The sequence below is a fragment of the Chinchilla lanigera genome, unplaced genomic scaffold (genome assembly GCF_000276665.1).
Source record: "Chinchilla lanigera isolate Chin_1 unplaced genomic scaffold, ChiLan1.0 scaffold00092, whole genome shotgun sequence".
NCBI lineage: Eukaryota > Metazoa > Chordata > Mammalia > Rodentia > Chinchillidae > Chinchilla > Chinchilla lanigera.
The window spans coordinates 2,619,110-2,636,990 of NW_004955493.1; the positions used below are offsets into that span (position 1 = coordinate 2,619,110).

At 47.6% G+C, this 17,881-nt stretch overlaps 1 protein-coding gene across 1 annotated transcript in view; it reads left to right on the forward strand.

The window, feature by feature from the left end:
- The window catches only part of Prkcb (protein kinase C, beta), a gene marked incomplete at its 5' end in the record, with an annotated part of 315,029 nt that overhangs the window by 223,616 nt on the left and 73,532 nt on the right, over positions 1 to 17,881 (forward strand). The window contains 2 exon segments of the mRNA XM_005405341.2: positions 391 to 487; positions 9,477 to 9,623. Of these exon segments, the coding sequence (XP_005405398.2) occupies positions 391 to 487; positions 9,477 to 9,623 (244 nt within the window).

Sequence of the window (17,881 nt, forward strand, 5' to 3'; positions counted from 1 at the left end):
TTTTGAGTTAGAGTTGTGCAATCTATAGTTTAAAAAATAAATTAGAAAAAAAAGATAGGTAGATAGATGAATGATGGATAGATGATAGAAAGAAGAAAGAAAGGAAGGAAGGAAGAAAGAAAAAGAAAGGAAAGAAAGAAAGAGAGAAAGAAAGAGAGAGAGAGAGAGAAAGAAAGAAAGAAAGAAAGAAAGAAAGAAAGAAAGAAAGAAAGAAAGAAAGAAAAGAAAGTACTTGGCTATACACACACAACAAAACTCAAGAAAACCCCAAACCCTCAACACAGTTCTTTAAGTAGAGCTTGTTACAGGCGTTTTTCTCAGACTCTGCTCTACAAGATAGTTCCAAGCAGAGCGTCATGGAATCGGTCCTGTCCTCTTATCTCCCTCTAGGTTTAAGTTACTAAGCCAGGAGGAAGGCGAGTACTTCAACGTGCCTGTCCCGCCGGAAGGAAGCGAGGGCAATGAAGAGCTGCGGCAGAAATTCGAGGTGAGCCTCCTTCCTCTTCTCCTCTCCTCTCTCCTCCCCTCCCCTCCTCTTCCTTCCCTTCTCTTCTTTCCTCTCCTCTTCTCTCCCCTCCTCTTCCCTCTTTCTTTTTCTTTCTCTCTTTCATTCATTCGTTCTTTCTGCCGTAGTGGGAACTGGGTGCTTTTACAGGACACTGTGCTGCTTTTTCTGTGGACGGTGTGGTTCTACCATAGAATTGCCCTGACTTTCAGCCTTTGCCACCCTCTTCCGTCTCCTGGAAAATGCCTGTTTCTTCCCGAAGCCCCCAGTGAAACGCCCCCTTGGATTACGCAGCGTCCCTCACTCAGACGTAGATATTTCCTCAGAGATGTTCATTCACTGCCTTGGTGATTTTGAGGGTAATTTGCACTGAAGTGGGAGTAACGGCCAATGAGAGAAGTGGGCGGGGTCATAATACATTTTACAGGCGCAGGGGGCTGGGCTTGCTGGCAGAGGCGGCCTACCGGCAGGGCCGTGCTGTGCGGTTAACAAGGCGAGTTGGTTGTGGCGGTGGGTCTGTGAAACGCCTGGAGGGTGGCTCAAACCGGAGGATAACTGCATCAAGCAGATTGCGGTAGGCTCTGAAGTGAGCTGCCGAGTGAGCCCCTTCCCTTCTGTGGGGACAGTGAACCCCGTTTCCCTCTACGCGGAAGCAGCACGTATGCACAACACACCCAAGTTTTACGGAGAAGGAGTTTGGGGAGATAAGGTTGTGTACCTGCATCAGAAGTGCACTGAGTGATTCGAGTGGTTCAGGAGGGAAAGTGTGTTATTTCATTCACACAATGTAAGGTGCTGTGTGGTGGGAAATCATCTAGAATTGATGAAAGAAATGGATAAAATAGCAAAGCTGAAAGGAGAGGGACTATTGCTATTCATTAAATAGTCACACCAGAAAATGTTAAAATTATGATCACACAGAGCTCTGTGACAGAGAGCTCATGTGTGTGGGGAGCATATGAAGGAATGGAGCCTTGTCGGAGACCTGGAAAATGTCAGGGAAAAAAACGGCCGTGGAAATGAACCAAGTAAAGAGGAGGGAGAGCACGTTCCAGTCAGAGAGAACAGCATGTGCAAAAGCCCTGTGGTGGGGAGCTACGTAGCAACTACGTGAGACTGTGGAGAGGGCCAAGGAGTGAGTCCAAAACAAAGCTGAGGTGGTGCGTGAGGTCAGGGTAACAGGGCTGTGCCTGCCTCAGCGAGGACGTTGGCGTTGATCTTAGGAGTCGTGTTAATTTCCCCCTCAGCTGGACAGGAATAGCACTTGAGTATCCACAGGTTCCTGGTCTTGATCCTGTGCCCTGTGTCCTCCACACAGCCTGGGTGATATTGATGGTTGTAACCTAGTCAGCTCCCTTTCCTGAAAACAAGTGGAATGAACTCACTGGCTTGAGCTTGTCCACCATTCTCCCGTGACCTTCACCACTGAAGGTCATTCTCTCAGTGCCGGCTCAAGCCCAGATGAGTGGATAAAAGGACCCTCCCACCAAGCGGAGCTGAGATCTGGAGGCTTTGATAAAAATTAGATGGGAAAGTGGTCCTTCCAGAGACCCACCTTATCTAGAATTGATGATGTCCCAGGGATTTCTCATCTCTTTCCCCTGTTTTTCTGAGTATGCAGAGTCCTTTTGCTGCTTCGTTAAAGCTATAGCGTTGTGGGTGAAAATACAAGACATTTTTCTTGAGAAGAAGCCTCTGTTTTGCAAAATAATTTCTTCTGTCCTGGGGCAACTAGGGTGACATTTCAGAGCACCAGGGAAGACATTTTCTACACGAACAGAGCATTTGTCTGAGCCCGTAATTGACTTGAAGTAAAGGACTATTTTATCTGCATGCAACAAAATGTGTTCCTTTCTTTCTAGCTGGAGCCTGCAAACGCTTGTTTGTGCCCAAATTATAATCACTCCATACCATAGCTGTTGATTAAAAAAATGTTTCCAGCAGACTGAAAATTGTTCTCAGGCACACAGAGGGATTTCAGTTGACCTTGAACGTGAGCAATATAATCCCTGTACAATAACCAATTAGCACCCAGAATGACTCAGAAATTACGTGCAAGCCTCTTATCTGGAGGAATTCTGAGTGACGGGAAAACCCAGCTGCTGGAGCTGGGGTAATGGAGTTTCATGGTAGGGTGAACACACACGGTCTGCTCTGAACACGGGTTCAGCCTGCAAGGCCGGCAGTCCAACCACGGGCCCTCCTGATGCGGCAGGGAAGGGAGACCTCTGCGCTGGGTGGTCAGATGGGGATTTCTGACAGCCTTAGAACTTATTTATTCAACAGAGTGCTTAGTATGCACTGTTTATTATTCTAAGTGCTTTATAAATATTAATTTTCATAACCACCCTAGGTACTGTTATCATTCCCATTTTTTTTTTTTTTTTTTGCAGATGAGGAAACTGAGGTGCAGATAGTTTAGTAACTGTCCCAAGGTCTCTGTCTTGGGTTTGAGTTTCCCCAGAAACATAGTATAAGGATGCTGACCTCCTTCATATAAAATGCTGCAGTATTTGTATATTACCTATGCATCCTCTCCCAAGTACTTTAAATTATCTCTAGATTACTCGTAATACCTAACACAGTGTCAAAGCTCTGAATAGTTGTTACACTGTATTGTTATGGGAATAATGATATGCGGAAAGAAGCCTACATTTTTAATACAGATGCATTTTTTAACTGAATGTTTTGGATCTGTGATTGGATGAATCGCAGATGCAGAACCTGCCGCTGCTGCTGAGGGCCTGCTGTGTTAGCAAGCACATTACACCGGCTGGCTGTGGGCCACTGGAGTGGAATCCAGCGGAACTCTGGGTCCCCTCTGGAATGGGTGCTTGGGTCTCCCCACAGAGGGGCTAGCCACAGCTCTCCCTCCTGCTGTGGGTGAGGCGCCGTCCTGGGAATTCACTTCACACACGGCATCTTTCAGGGCCCTGCTGGTGGGAGCTGTTTGCTCCTGCAACCAAAAGATGAGCCCTGAGGCCAAGGCACAGGTGTTGGCAGTGAGCTACCCCAGGTGGGGGAGCAGAGCGCCCGGGGTCTTGGCCAAACACTGATGCACATCTGCGCGGCAGAGCCTGGCATGCAGAGCGGGCTGCCTGGGTTTGAGTCCCGCTTCTGCCACTTCCTTGCTGAGTGACTGGAGGCAAGCTGCTAAATCCCTCTGAGCTTCTGTCCCTGCTTTTTGCAAAATGGGGAAGTAGAACCCTTCTGACCCCCTAAGGCTGTGAGGGCTGAATGAGGTAATGCATTTATGAGCGTGCAGATGTCAGGGGCCACTGCTGCTGGTGTTGCTGTCAGCTTCCCTGTGTAGTAAATACAGCTCAGAATATGCTGCTCCTGGGAGGGTCAGGAGACTCTCCAGGGTCTCCCAGGCTGTCAGCGCCTGGGTCTCCAATGCTGGCATCTGGAAATGCCCCATAATAGCTCCTTGCAGAGAGGGGTGTGCAGAGGAGTCTGAAACTGAGGCCAGGACAGGCATTAAATACCATCTTGTGGGAGCCTGGAGTCTGCCGCCAAGGAGCCTGTGCTGCCCTCAGACCATCCCAGAAAGTGGCTGCCTTTCTGCTTAGAAATGCTCTCCCTTTGCTCTTTCTTTGAGCCTGAGTTCCAGGGCTCCACGTCGCAGACATGAAAGGAAGCATTAGTGGCACTGTTCCCAAAGGCACCGCCTGCTCGGCAAGAGAAAACAGTTTTAATTTGGGCCCCAGTTTTACCGTAGAATCCGCAAAGCACTGGGCTCTGTGGAGCCGTGGGATCCTTAGAGGACGTGTGGCAAGCGTTTGTCCTCTGCAACCTCATCGTGTTGGTGTCTCAGGCCCAGACGCTTTCAAGAACCAGGCTAATGACAAGGAAGGGCAGAAGCTTGGTCCACACAATGTTGCTAGATCTACTTTTTGAAAAGAAGCTGGGGATCTGGGTTCTTGTAAGGCATCTTCCTGACTGACAACAGCTGACAGCTGACTTAAGTATTACAGTAACAAGAAACACTGCAGAACAGATCAGCAACATTATTAGACTTCTAGATTCTAGAAGCAAAATGACGTGCTGAATGGTTCTGCTTTCTGTTGCTGTAACAAAATACCTGGAGCTGGGTACTTTAAAAAGAATAGGGGTTTTTTAAAAGCTCATTGTTTGGGAGACTGAGAGTCCGACATTGGGCAACCTCGTCAGTTTAGCCTCTGGCGACGACTGCCGTGGCCAGGTCACAGGGTGGTGGAGAATGAGAGAAGGAGCTAGGTGCATGTTGGAAGGGCCAGGCACAGGCAGTGGCTTCACCTTACAACAAGCAGCTCTTGAGTAACTGGCTCCACAAGGCCAGCATTACTTTTGAGGGCTGCACCCCAGTGACCTCATGCCCTTCCTCTTGGTCCCGCCTCTTGAAGGTCCTGCTACCTCTCACATCACAGTAGGGACCAAGCTTCCAGCACTGAAGACTTTGGGGGACACCTAGGCTGTATCCACAGCACAGCCATGTGCCCGTGAGCAGTGGCAGAAAGCACGCTGGAGCAGAGTGAGAGGAGAGAGCCACCAGCCTGAGTTCAAAGCAGAGAAGGAAGTTTGCAGGGCTGAGGGGTGATGCTGTCAGCCACCGCTGCTCTTTGAGAGACAAAGAAAAAAGCCCACACCAAAGTTAAAGTAATCAGAAGCTTCTAAGCAAAGCCAAAGCAGATGTTGGAAAGTGGGCCTATGTGTCAGGACCTCCAGGTAGATGGACGTGCGCTTCCAGGGGGCTGGCATGGGCACTGGGAACCAGGGGTAGTCGGGCCTGGGATCTTCAAGGCTGGAAAGCAAATGTGTGAATCTGCTGGAGTGGGAGCCAGGATTCAGAGAAGGCAGGAGACACAGAGGCAAAGCAGTGAGTTGGTGGGGTGGAGGGAGTGTATTCTGGTCTGGCCAGGGTGTGCAAAACCCACTGGCCTGGAGAGGAAAGATTCGGGAGGCTGTGAGCACATGGCCCAAGAAGGACAATGCAGCTTCTGCCCTGGGCTCTTATATGTGATCTTCATTGCAAATAAGATAATCTCGCGGTTTTGATTACCCTCTTTGCCTCTAAGCCCCACTTCTCTGTCCCCAGGTCAGATGTCTCTTCTTAACACCAAATTCACAAGTCCCACAGCTTACTGAGTATTTGCACTTCGCTGTTTCTCAGTGTTAAGAAACTCTTTATCACAAAATAACCTCCTTGTATCAGTCAGCTTTCCGTTACTAGGACAAACTGCAGAACCTCAGAAGTGCAGCGTAAGAGAGGAAGGGTTTATTTTGACTCGGTTTCAGTCTGAGGCAGAAAGATCATGGCGAAGGATTTAGTGGAGCAAAGCTGTTCAGCCCACAGCAACAGAGAGACAGGAAGGGCAACAGAATCAGAGAAAAGACAGAGAAGAACGGACTGAGGTCCAGAATACATCCGTGCAGGTCCCGCCCCTGGGGACCACCTCCTCCCACCAGGCCCTGCCTCCTAATAGCACACTTGGCTGTGTTCTCGTCTGCCGATGAATTCACTAATGAGGTTGACAGTAGCAGTGCTCAAATGCGGCTTTGTAGGAAACCTCGTATTTAAACCGTAGCCTGGTCAGCTGTTCAACAGCAGCTTTGCGGGCATCCCTGAAGTATAAACTACACAAATGCTCATAAAGCAGAATAATAAACATCAACCATGAATGACACTCAGCAATCCAAAGAAACAAATGAACTGGGCATGGTGGCTCACACCTGTAATCCCAGCACTCTGGGAGGCCAAGGCAGGAGGATTGCAAGTTCGAGCCCAGCTTGGCCATGTAGCAAGATCTTGTCCCAAAGTAAAAGTTTTAAAAAATGGCTGGGGGCCTAGTTTGATGTGAAGACCCTGGGTTCAATTCCCAGTATTACACATACAAAAGAAGGCAAGTTAGTGATTCAAGCAGGATGGATGAATTTTAAGAATAGTTGGATGCATGAAAGAAATCAGACGGAAAGAGTATGTACTCTTTAATTCTATTTAGATGAAATTCAAGAACAGACAAAATGGACTGATGGAGTAGAAATCAGAGCACAGATCACTTGTTAGGGAGAAGGATTGGTAGAAACTTTAGTGGGGGGGAGGATGGAGATGTTTTATCTTGTTTGGGATACGGGTTACATGAGTGAGTACATTTGCCAAAATTCATGGAAACGGACACTTAAGATTTGTGTATTTCACTGTATATATCTCAACGCTTAAAGCACTAATTATAAAAAGAAAGTATGATGGATGCTTTGTTCACCATGGTCCCTAAGTAACAACAATGGAACGTGTACTATGGGAGGAAGAACCTCGTGCTCTCAGGCCCTTACAGGGGAAGAGGGATCTCAGCATGTCTGCAGTCAGACTGGTCATCCCTTCCTATCTCCTGTCTACCCTTCCAAAGTCCTTCTCCTCCTCTTCCCAGTGAAAGAACCACCAGCCCCCGAGTTGCTCAGAACAGAAGCTGGGGAGTGCCCTGACTTCTGACCTCCCTCCCCGTCACCCGGCCCGCTGGAGGGAGACAGGTCCACCTGCCACCAGGCCGCACCATTCAGTCTGCGCAGAAGGCACGGGTTCAGGTTCCATCGTGTTCTGCCCGGATGACTGTGGTCACTCCACAGTCGTCGTGCCCAGACTCGTGTCCTTCAAGCGGGCCCCTGGGCTCTGTCCCACCTTTCTTAATACATTGCGAAGCGGCAAGCCACGCTCAGAGCCAGCCTGCGCTCCTCCGCGTGCCTTACAAAAACTTCCCAACCGTTGGCCACAACTCTGCCTTGTGCTCATGCTCAGCCTGGCGTTTTGGTCCGTGCATGTGTCTCACTATCTGATCTAGAGTGAACGCGGCTTCTGCTGCCAAGACAGTTTCTTCCCCTGGATAACTCCAGTGAATCTTCTGGACACAGTGAGAGGACCCAGTCCCTGCTAAAGCACCCACCGGCGTCTGTTTTGCTACTATCCTCAGCACCTAGAGCAATGCCTGGTGTGCAGCAGTCGCTCACCCAGGGCTTCCTGATCGAATGAGTTCTCTTCCTTAACATTCAAAGCCCAGAAAGAGCTCTGTTACCTCTTTGTCTTCAAAAGGCAGCTGGATAATGCAGTAACCTTAACAGCTCTCATTCACTGAGCATCTACCGTGTGCTGGTTGTGGTCGCAGAGAACCCTGTGGTCCCTTATCTGGTGGCATTATCTCCGTTTCCTTGACCAGGGGGCTGAGGGTTATTAGAAAGATTCATCCGCAAAGTGTGAGTAAGTTCCAGGTACTGCTCCAAGTCCCCGCGAACCGTGGAAAGCAGCACAGAAGTCTTCATTTGCAGGGAGCTTATGTTCTGGTGAGAGGGGAAAGACAGTCAATTGGAAAACAAGTAAACGTATGGCTTTTAAAACGGTGACAAGCGATAGGGAGAAAATAAAGTGAGGAGGGGGTGGAGATTGCCGGGTTATTTTATATGTCCGGTGATCAGGGAAGAGCTCTCCTATCAGAGATGAGGCAGCTGTGGGGAAAGTGTTCTTCGACCAAATGCAGCACCCCAGGGCATGCAGAGAACAGCAAAAAGGCCGGCGTGGAAGTAGCAAGGGGAAAAGGCGGAAATCAGAGAGGGCCGGAAAGTTCCAGGTCATCTGTGGCCTTCAGCTTTCACCATGAGAGAAATTGGAGCACAGAGGATGTTGGGCAGGGGAGCGGCTTGAACCAACAGAGTTCTTCAGGGTCACACAGCTGGTCCAGGTCAGAGGCAGCCCTCCAATTTGACCCAGGCTTTTCACTGCACACATTTCTCTGTCCTAGAAGCAACCCCCGGAACACACTGGTGGTTGCAGGTCCCCTGCTGTGGGGTCCTGTTCTGTCCTCATTCCAAAGCATTTGCTGCCGTTCAGAGGCTCAGAGCAGGGAGCTGCTCCCCGTGGCCCCGCTCCTCCTTCTAGCCGACAAATACTTAGCCAGGACTGTACTTAGGAAGACTGCAGAGGAGGAGACATATTCCCTGCTCTTGCAATTTCCAGTGTCCTGGAGGGAAACGAGTGACCATGGGGCATCTTCCAGCGTCAGTGAGGAGTGGCGCAGGGGAAGGGAGAAAACGAAAGGGGACAGAGCAGGAGACCGGAGAATCAAGGAAGGCTTCCCCAAGGAAGTGAAACCGGGAAGCAGTGGGTACCTAGGCTGGCGAAAGGAAAACAATAGCTGTTCGTAGGGCAGCAGCGGCAGGTCCGCAGGCTCCGACGTGGGAGAGACCCGAGACTTTTGTGTTTGTGAGCTTTGAGTCACTGTGAAAACTGCCTCAGATCAATCAGTTTAAGGAGAGGAAACGTCTGTTTTGACTGCAGTTGCAGAGGCTTCCGGCACAGCGAGGCGGCCTTGGACGGGGTGCCGGGTGGCAGTAGCGGGGAGCTCAATTGGTGTGATTGCCAGGAAGCAAAAGTACAAGAGGAAGGGTTAGGGGCCCCCTGTTCCCTTTGAGGTCAGACCCCAAAACCTAGGGACCTTCCGCAAGGACCCACCTCCTAAGGTCCCTCTGTCTCCTGGTAGTATCACCCTGGGGACCGTGCCTTCACTGCATGGGCCTCTGGGAGACATTTATCCCTGGTCCCAGATAGGGCCTGGTGTCCTAGGCCAGGCGAAGGACCTTGATCTTTACCCTAAAGTTAATGGGGTGCTGCTGCACTGCGAGAGCGTTTTAAGCAGGAGGTGACTTGGGTGGGTGAGAAGCTGTCTGTGGCTGCATGTGAAGTCTGTATAAGGGGTGAGAGGGACACGTGGGCATCCAGGGGAGAGATAAAGGTAGGTGGTGTTGGTGCGGAGGGGAAAAGGTAGATTCTAGGGACAGCTGAGCGGGGATGGCAGCTCCTGGTGATGGGCAGTGTGTGTGGGATGAAAGAGTCAGGATTTGCACAGGGCAGGGCACGAGCTGCGGATCCAGCTTCCTGTGTGACTGTGTCGTCCTACAGGGGTGCCCTTACACCCTAATCTTGTCTCCCGTGTTCTTCCTCCTTCAGAGGGCCAAGATCGGCCAGGGAACCAAGGCTCCAGAAGAAAAGACGGCTAATACTGTCTCCAAGTTTGACAACAATGGCAACCGGGACCGGATGAAACTGACTGATTTCAACTTCCTGATGGTGCTGGGGAAAGGCAGCTTCGGCAAGGTACGCGGTGACTGGGTGGCCGCATCCCTACCAGGAGGAACAGCTGCTTATGTGGGGTTTATGTTCTAATGGGGGAAAGGGGAAAAAGTAGATAGACCTACCCTGCAGTTGGCGACGCATACTGTAAAACAAACGAATAGAGTGCTGTGTCACAAACGGAGAAGAGACCCACTCTAGATTATCGAGGAAGGTGACTTCTAAACAGACCTGAAGGATAAGAATGAACCGGACTTGCTTTCCCGGAGTTAGGAAAGAATGTTCCCGCCAGAGAGAACAGCAAGTGCAAAGGTCTCGAGGTGGGAAAGAGCTGGCTGTAGTCCAGGTGCCACCAGAAGGTGTTGAGACCGCAGTGCCGTGAGCAGGTGTGGTGGTAGGCTGCGAGCTTGCAGAGGTAAGCGGAGGTCTGACTATGCAAGGCCTTAGGAGTTGCAAAGAGAGTTTTGAATTTTTTTCACAGTGCAGTGGGGAGCCATGGAAAGTTTTTAAGCAGAGGAGTGACATGATTAGATTTGCCTTTTGGAAAAGCACATTGTGGTAGCTGAGAATGGAAACAATTCCTTTCAAACAGCAGCGTGGTTGAAAGATGACCCTGGGACTCGTAGAGCAGTTCTGGATGCTTTTATAGATACCACGAGACACTGTTTTACCAAAGTTGAGATTGTGTTATAAGTATTCCTGACTTGTTTAGTGTTGTTTGGAGTCTTTTAATCCCTTTGTGTGCCACAAAGATGTCCAGGATAAATCTCATACCATGAACTCAGGTGTGCAAAAAGTATAAATTTCTTTTCCATCTCTGAAACTGAAGCCACAAATCTCAGAGTTATCCTTGAATTTCCCTATTTCCTTCATCCTTGCCCTCCCAGCCGCCTGCATCCCCTGCCAAGCTCTGTCCAGTCCACTGGGGAATCCTGCCAGTTCCTCCGAAATATATCACACGTTCACTAACCTTGCTCCATCTTTGCTAATACAGCGTGTCTCTATTCTGAGCCGTGTATCACCTGGGTGCTGCAGACGCTCCTGATTTGTTTCCCACTCTCAGTCTTGTTACCTGTAATCAATATTCTTTCCATTTAGCAGTGATTGTAATTTTTAAAACTTACATTAAGTCCGGATCAAGGCACTCCCCTGCCCAAGGCCCTCCAGTGACGTCCCGTCACAGAATAAATTCTCTGCTAAGCTTGTGGCCTACGTCACCTTTTATCGCCTAGCTTTTGTTCTCTGCTTGACTCCTCCTCCTCGTCTTCCCTTTTTTCCCTGTCGCCCGCCACATTCTGCACACAGTGGTGGCTCCTGGGCGTGCAACACACGTGCTCTGTCTTCCCTGGTGGCATTTTTGACGCTTGTCTTTGGTCTTTGCACAGCCGGCTCCTTCTTGTAATTCACTTCTCGGCTTCACCATCAAGTCCGATCATTCACCCAGAGCAGACACTCGTTTATCCTCTCTCATATTTCGTCCTCCCATGGCGTCCGTCCTTGGGTGATACTTTTCTTGTTCCTTTTTGGTGTATCCCTCTGTCTTTCTAAGACCAAAGGTCCAGAAGAGAATGGATCTTCTCTGCTGTGGTTCCCACTATGTTTCCAGAGCTATGGGTTGAATTCATTCAGTGCCTACATGGAATGCATGCATTTCTCTGCCTGTGGGTGACAGGGTTGTCTGCTGTGATGGAGTAAAGATTTTGAGATGCATGAAATAGGAATAGGGAGTAACGACACGCAATGAGATTGTGAAGCTGCCCTGGGATCCAAAAGGTTAGAAAATATGTAGTCGGTGCTGGTCCACAGCACTGTGTGATTTCTTTTTTCAGCAGCTCTGAGCAGCCTGGGTGTCGGGATGAGGAAGCAGTTGGTGAGTTTGAGCTAAGGGTGGAGATTAGCAGAGTCACTGGACCAGAAGATTAGGGTAATGAGCGAGCCAGGGGTTCTGGAAGAGAGATGACCACTGCAGATCCACAGAGCGTGGCCTGCAGTGGGCATTCAGTGGAAGAGTATTCAATAAATGATTGAAAGTGGTCCTGGGCCTGGGCTGGGAAAGAAAGCCAACAGGAAGACGATTGTCATCTGGGTAGGAAAGAAGGTGTCTAGACTTAGGGGTGAAAAACAAGTGAGTGAAGATAGTTGAAATGCTAGGAAGAATGAAAACACTAGATTTTAGAGAAGAAGCAGATTCCCTGATGATACAGCAGAAATCAGCCTAAAGGGAGAAGAGATTCTAATAGGCTGAGACCACTGGGGAGGGTGTGTTTTGGGTCCTTTATTTATTTGTTTATTTTGTTCTGTTTTTGCAGTGCTGTGGATTAAACCCAGGGGCTCACAATGCTAGCTGCACATCCTGCCACTGAACCGTAACCCAGATCCCTCCACTCCTTTAAATTTAGGCTTTGTGCAGATAAGGTCTCACTATGTAGCCCAGGCTGGCCTTGAACTTGTGACCGTCCTGCGTTAGCCTTCCCCGTGCTGGGATGATAGGCATATTCCACCACGACTAGCTGCTGGGGAGGTTTTCAAATTAAAATTTTTAGGCTGGGTGGAGAGGTACACACCTGTAGTCTCTGCTGCTTGAGAGGCTGAGGCAGGAGTTGAGCCCAGGGGTTTGAGGCCAGCCTGAGCAACACAGCGAGACTCCATCTCAAAGAAAAAACATTAAAATGTATGCATATATTTTTCTTATTTACGTGTCTATTAAAACAGCTTTATTGAGATATAATTCACAGATCACACAGTCCACCCATGTAAGGTGTACAGTCCAGTGGTTTTATGTTTGTGCACTTCTGTAACCATCACCACAGTTAGTTTTAGCACATTTTCATTCTCTACAAAGGAATATTTATAACCATTAATAGTCATGCTTCACTGCTCTCCTCCCCAATTATGTTTTTAATAAGTCTTGTATTCACATGCTTCATAATTAAGATTATGTTAGAGGGATAGACACTGAGAAGTCTTGCTCCCACCGAGGTCAGCTCTTTCTGTGACCACTTGCTGCCGCTGTCTCTGTAGGTGAACTTCAGTTAATTTAATTTGCTCCTTTCCAGTCTCTCTCTGCCAGTTTTTCTTACTTCTGTCCTCATTAACTCAAAAGTTGGCATACTGGGCACAGGTGTTGGATCACTTAACAATATAGATTGGAGAATTTCTTATAGAGGAGTGGATATTCCTGAAGGCCTTGTAGAAAGGATCAGAGTGTGGGGGTGCGGAGGTAGGGTAGTGGGAGAATGGATCATTGGGGAACAGGGAGGGAATAAGAGAGAATAGATCATATGTTTCCATAGTAACTGTGATCATAATTGAGAGTTCTCTTCCAGGCTGGGGAGGTAGCATGAAATAAATCGTAGGGAAAAACAACAGCATGTCATGAAAGCAAAATAGAATAACAAACACCTCTGTGATCCTTTAAAACATCTAGTAATGCTGTGCAACTCTAGTTTTAACAATCATAGCTTTAAATTAATGTGGTCTCCTATTTAAATGCCCACTTTGAACATTTTTGCAGAGTCTGTTTAGGTATATAGATCAAACTCTTTCGGCAGCAGTACTCTCTCCCTTCTGAAGATGAAAGAGACCAGCCTTTGGGGTTCACACCTCCCCTCCCCTGGGTCCACTGTATCAGATCTGGCCCAGATAAACAAGCTTTTAAGCACTGTAATAATTTGCAGAACAACTAGGGAATGACACAGGCATTCTGTTAAGATCTGTGAAAATGAAACGAGAGAGAATGTGAGTGTGAAGGCCGTTATTCCAAACGTGTTGGCCCCGTTTAAAAAACTTCCAAAAGAAGAGCAATCTGGAGAGTTGTCTGTCTTGGACAGGTGAGCGGGTGTCTGTCTGGAAAGTCTGTCTTAACAGAGCACACCTTGCTAGGCTGTCTGACTTACCTGGAGATAAGTGCTTTTCAGAACTTTTATGATAGAACATTGGATGTATTATTCATGTATTATTTAATGCTGCATTTTAGACTTTGATTTTTTCACCCCCTATTTTTTGTGATTCTTTCAACTTTTGCCAAACTGTATAGAGCTTTGCCAAACTCTATACTTTTGTGAGAGTTGATCTCTATGGTCATTGAATTTTTTTCTGGAGTTGAAATTGCACTGTCTGTCTGTCTATCTATCTCTCTGTCCATATAGCTGGGCATATATGTCTTGTCTAGATGGATTATACAAGCTGACCTTATAAAGTAAATTCAACAAGTAACCCACAAAGTACACATACCAGTACAACTCTTACATAATAGACTTGATGCCTGTCCTCCTAATGTGCTGCTATAACCAACCTATATTAAATAATTAATTAATGCTAGTATTGCTTGTCTTTTGAGACTTCACCTATACTTGTGGCAATGTTTTGTGTGATCTCAATCTTTTTTAAAAGTTATGCCAGGAAGTTTGAAAGAAAGCTCTCTTGTACCACTGACTCTTGTCCATGGGGGGTGAGGCACCAGTGTGTGCTGGGGAGCAGGGTGGGGCTGAGGGACGCAGCTGGTGTGCTGTCGTGGGCATAGGTCCGCACACACCGAGAAGCTCCAACCTGATAGCACAAAGATCTATGCAAAATGATGCCTCTTGGAACGTACTTGAGAACACGAAAAATTGAAATTGCTCATATAATATGAAGGTTAAATATGTAATTGAGCACTCAAGCTACATTCAAAAATTCCTCCTTCTCCCCTCTCATACACATAATCTTCCTCTGTCTCTAAGATTTCCATGATACAATGTCAAGTAATAGTAAAGGCGAACAACCAGTGTGATTAGTTATATAAGATATAATCTATGTATACGAAATGCTTTCATGTAATAATATATCAATGGTCTTTACTGTCATTTACCTTTTCCGCCACTATTTTATTATAAAAAAACAGACAACTTGAAAGAATTTTAAAACGAGCACCAACAATACCGACCATGTAGATTCTGAAATTAATATTTGGCTAGTTTGTTTATCACATACGTATCCATACATTTATTTCTCTACCAGCCCACTTTCAATGCGTTTCAAAGCTAGTAATCAAACCTCAGTACACTTCACATCTAAACTGTTCAGCACATATGCCATTTAGCCTGGACTCAATATTTTTAGTGATTTTTAAGGTGAAATTTACATACAAGAAAATGCATCTTCATTGTGGCAATCTGTGAATTTTAAAAAATGAATACTTTACAACACAGTGGGGTGCAAACATTAATAAAACTCTCACTATCCGATGTGGAGTGCAGCTGCGATCTGTCGGGGGTGTCTGCGGGGGTAAGATCGGTTCTAGTCAGTCAGGGAAGGCTTTGTGAGACGGTGACTCGAGCTCTAGCTAATGGGTGAGTTCACTCATAAGCAAAAAGCAGAGAGAAAATAGGTGGAAATATTATGTCATTTTCTTCTTGATTCCCTCTCTGAAAACAAGTTTGGTTACTCCGCGGGGCAGCCAGGGAGCCTCCTTCCATTAAGGTGGATTCCACTGCTGTAACAAACAGGCCTCAGGCGCAGTGGAAGTTTTTCAGTCACCTAACAGTCTGAGATGGGTGTTCCAGGCCCCGCCCACTCTCTCCGTATGGTGATTAAAGATGAGCTTCCTTCCATCTTGCGTGGCTCCATTAATCTCAGGGGCCTTGTTTTTCTCTACATTCAGAGTGTGGGGGGAAGAGAGGAAGGAGGAGGCACAAGCTGCTCCTTCAGAGTCTTTGTTCTGGAAGTACTATCCACGATGCCTGCCCACACGCGATTAGAGAGACCTCGGCCCCATGGCCACGCCTCACGCAGTGGAGGCTGGGGGTACAGTTCTGGTGGGTGATGAGTGGCCTCAGCTGTACTCCCTGCTTTTTGGCTCTGGTTGGAGTTCTTCCTAGCAACACAAAAGCCCTTCTGACTTCTCCCTTTATAACTCCCAATTTGTCACACCCCACAAACAAGAAATTTGAAGCACCTCTTCTGTGTGACATTTCCTTGTGTTCAAATCACGGAACATGCCAGGTGCTAGTGCTGCCTTTCCTGAAGCACAGCATAAGCCAGGAATAAATCAAGTAGGAAGAAGTCAGCCGCTTATGAAATTACAGGGAAAAGTAAAGAGGCTCGGTGCCCAGGTATTGCCTTTATTGTTTAAAAAAAAAAAGCCTATCGCATTCCATTGCTGTGTTTGCATTTCAGATCATTTAAAATCAAAAGCAGAGAAGTGAGAGGAAAAACTATTAAGCTTCCTCTTCTAGTGCCTGGCTTTCCTGGAATAATGCCCCAGGGTCTCAGTGTTGTGGAGAAGGCCCTTGTGGGTTTGCTAGTGCCTTCCTCCACGGAGGTGTTCTGCGGGGACGGGCATCTGGGTGCCGCTCTCCAAGGTGCTGGCTCAGAATTCAGACTGAATAAGAGCTGGCTGCAGGGTCCATGGCCTGGGCTCCCGAATGTTACTCGCTTTTGTACCGTTCACTTTTGGGCCATATACATGTCTCCTTTTAAGGAAAATATTTTTCTGTAAACTGACTCTTAAGTTGAATTCCTTTTTGTCTTCTTAGTATGGCCCTAAGCAATAATATATGTAAAGCTACAGGTTTGATAGAACAGTTATATATTTATTTTAATGTGTTTTAGAGGACCTGTGAAAAGAATGATAATTTTGTCTTTGGACTGCCAATAGCACTAGTATTACTTTGTGGCCAACTGTCTTAAACTCTTACACGTGCGTGAAGATTTGACACTGTGATTGCTGCTCTGTTTCAAAGGACAGGAAGCCTTTTGCTGTGAGTTTTGTGCATACAGGTAAAGCACAGAAAGTCTCTGATCCTCCCTCTCAGTCATACCTTTTCCTTTAGAGCAGGAGCATGTTCCACATTTACTGTACCCTTGGAAGTCTTTCCTGTTACCTTGCCATGCCTTCTCTGTCCTTTGCTCTGAACAGATCCGAAGGGTCAGACTGCACTTCTGAGATTTGATGCCTCTACTTCTTCCCTGCTCACAGTCTTTATCCTTTTGCACATGAATCCCCTCCCCTAGGAACTTTCTGCTGTAGTTGTCTGCAGGTTATCAGTGATCTCCTAGCCACCACTGCCCATCTCTGAGCACCAGGCTTGTTAGCTCACATCTGAGAACAGAGTGCAAGCACAGAAGGATAGGAATTGGGACTTGGACTGAAATCCACCCATATACCATAGTGGCAAGTGGTGATCACTTTTATAATAACTGCCTACGAATTGGCATAAGTAATAACTCACTTATTTGAGAAATGTTTATTGAGCATCTGCTACATACCAGGTACTCTTTTAAGTATAGAAGAAGTGGGCAGCACAGACAAAGAAGATCTGTCCCTCCTTCCCAGCTAGACTTTGTGGTCCATACCTATAATCCCAAAAATCTGGGAGGCTGGGGCAGGAGGATGTTGAGCCTAGTATGAACAAATTAACAATTTGGAGAGACCCTGTCTTGAAAGAAAAAAGACTGGGGATGTAGCTCAGTGTGGAGATCCTGGGTTCAATCCCCAGCACTACTAAGTAACTAACTATCTACCCTCATGAATGTATATGGCATTAGTAGTGGTTATGATGATGATGGTGGAGATATATTACCTAACTTTTTGGGGGGGTTCCTGACTATGTGTCAGGCTCTGTTATAAATGTTCTGTATGAAAAACTCATACTTCTTCTATAATGTTGCGACTGTTACCCCTGTTTTACAGATGAGGAGAAAGAGAAGCAGAAAGTTAGAATACCTGCTACAGCCCCAAATGTGTACATGTCCCTTAGCGGATCAGATTTCATGTGGAGATGTATGGTTTGATGCTCTTGATCGCTTGATACCCGACACATATGTCCCTAGTCTCAGCAGTGGTCCCCTAGAATGTCACAGGAATGCTCCAGAGTCTAGGAGGTTAACTGTCCTTCCCGCTGGTGCTCTCCTGCTTCCCACTAAGTGTCAGGAGGTTGCGTACCTTACTTTTTATCCTACGCTGCTATCACCGGACGAACTGTGTGGCCATGGCGATGCAGGGCTCCGGGTTTTCTCTCGTGTCACCCTTCTCCGCTCGCTGGTCACCCGTCCACATCAAGTACTCACTGGAACTCTGAGTTAGGAGTCAGTGCTCCTGGGAGGGCCACCGAGCGTGGCTCCCGTTCCTGCAGCTTCCCTTTGGTCTCTTCCCGCGGCTTCAGCCTCTGGGGAGCCTCCCGGTCTTGGAGGGTTTCTACACACGCAGACGTTGCTCAGCTGACTCCCATCAGACCCTCTCAGAACCTCAGCCCCGTTTCCTTTCACAGTCACCAGCTGCGCCGCCCACTGCCCTTCTGCTC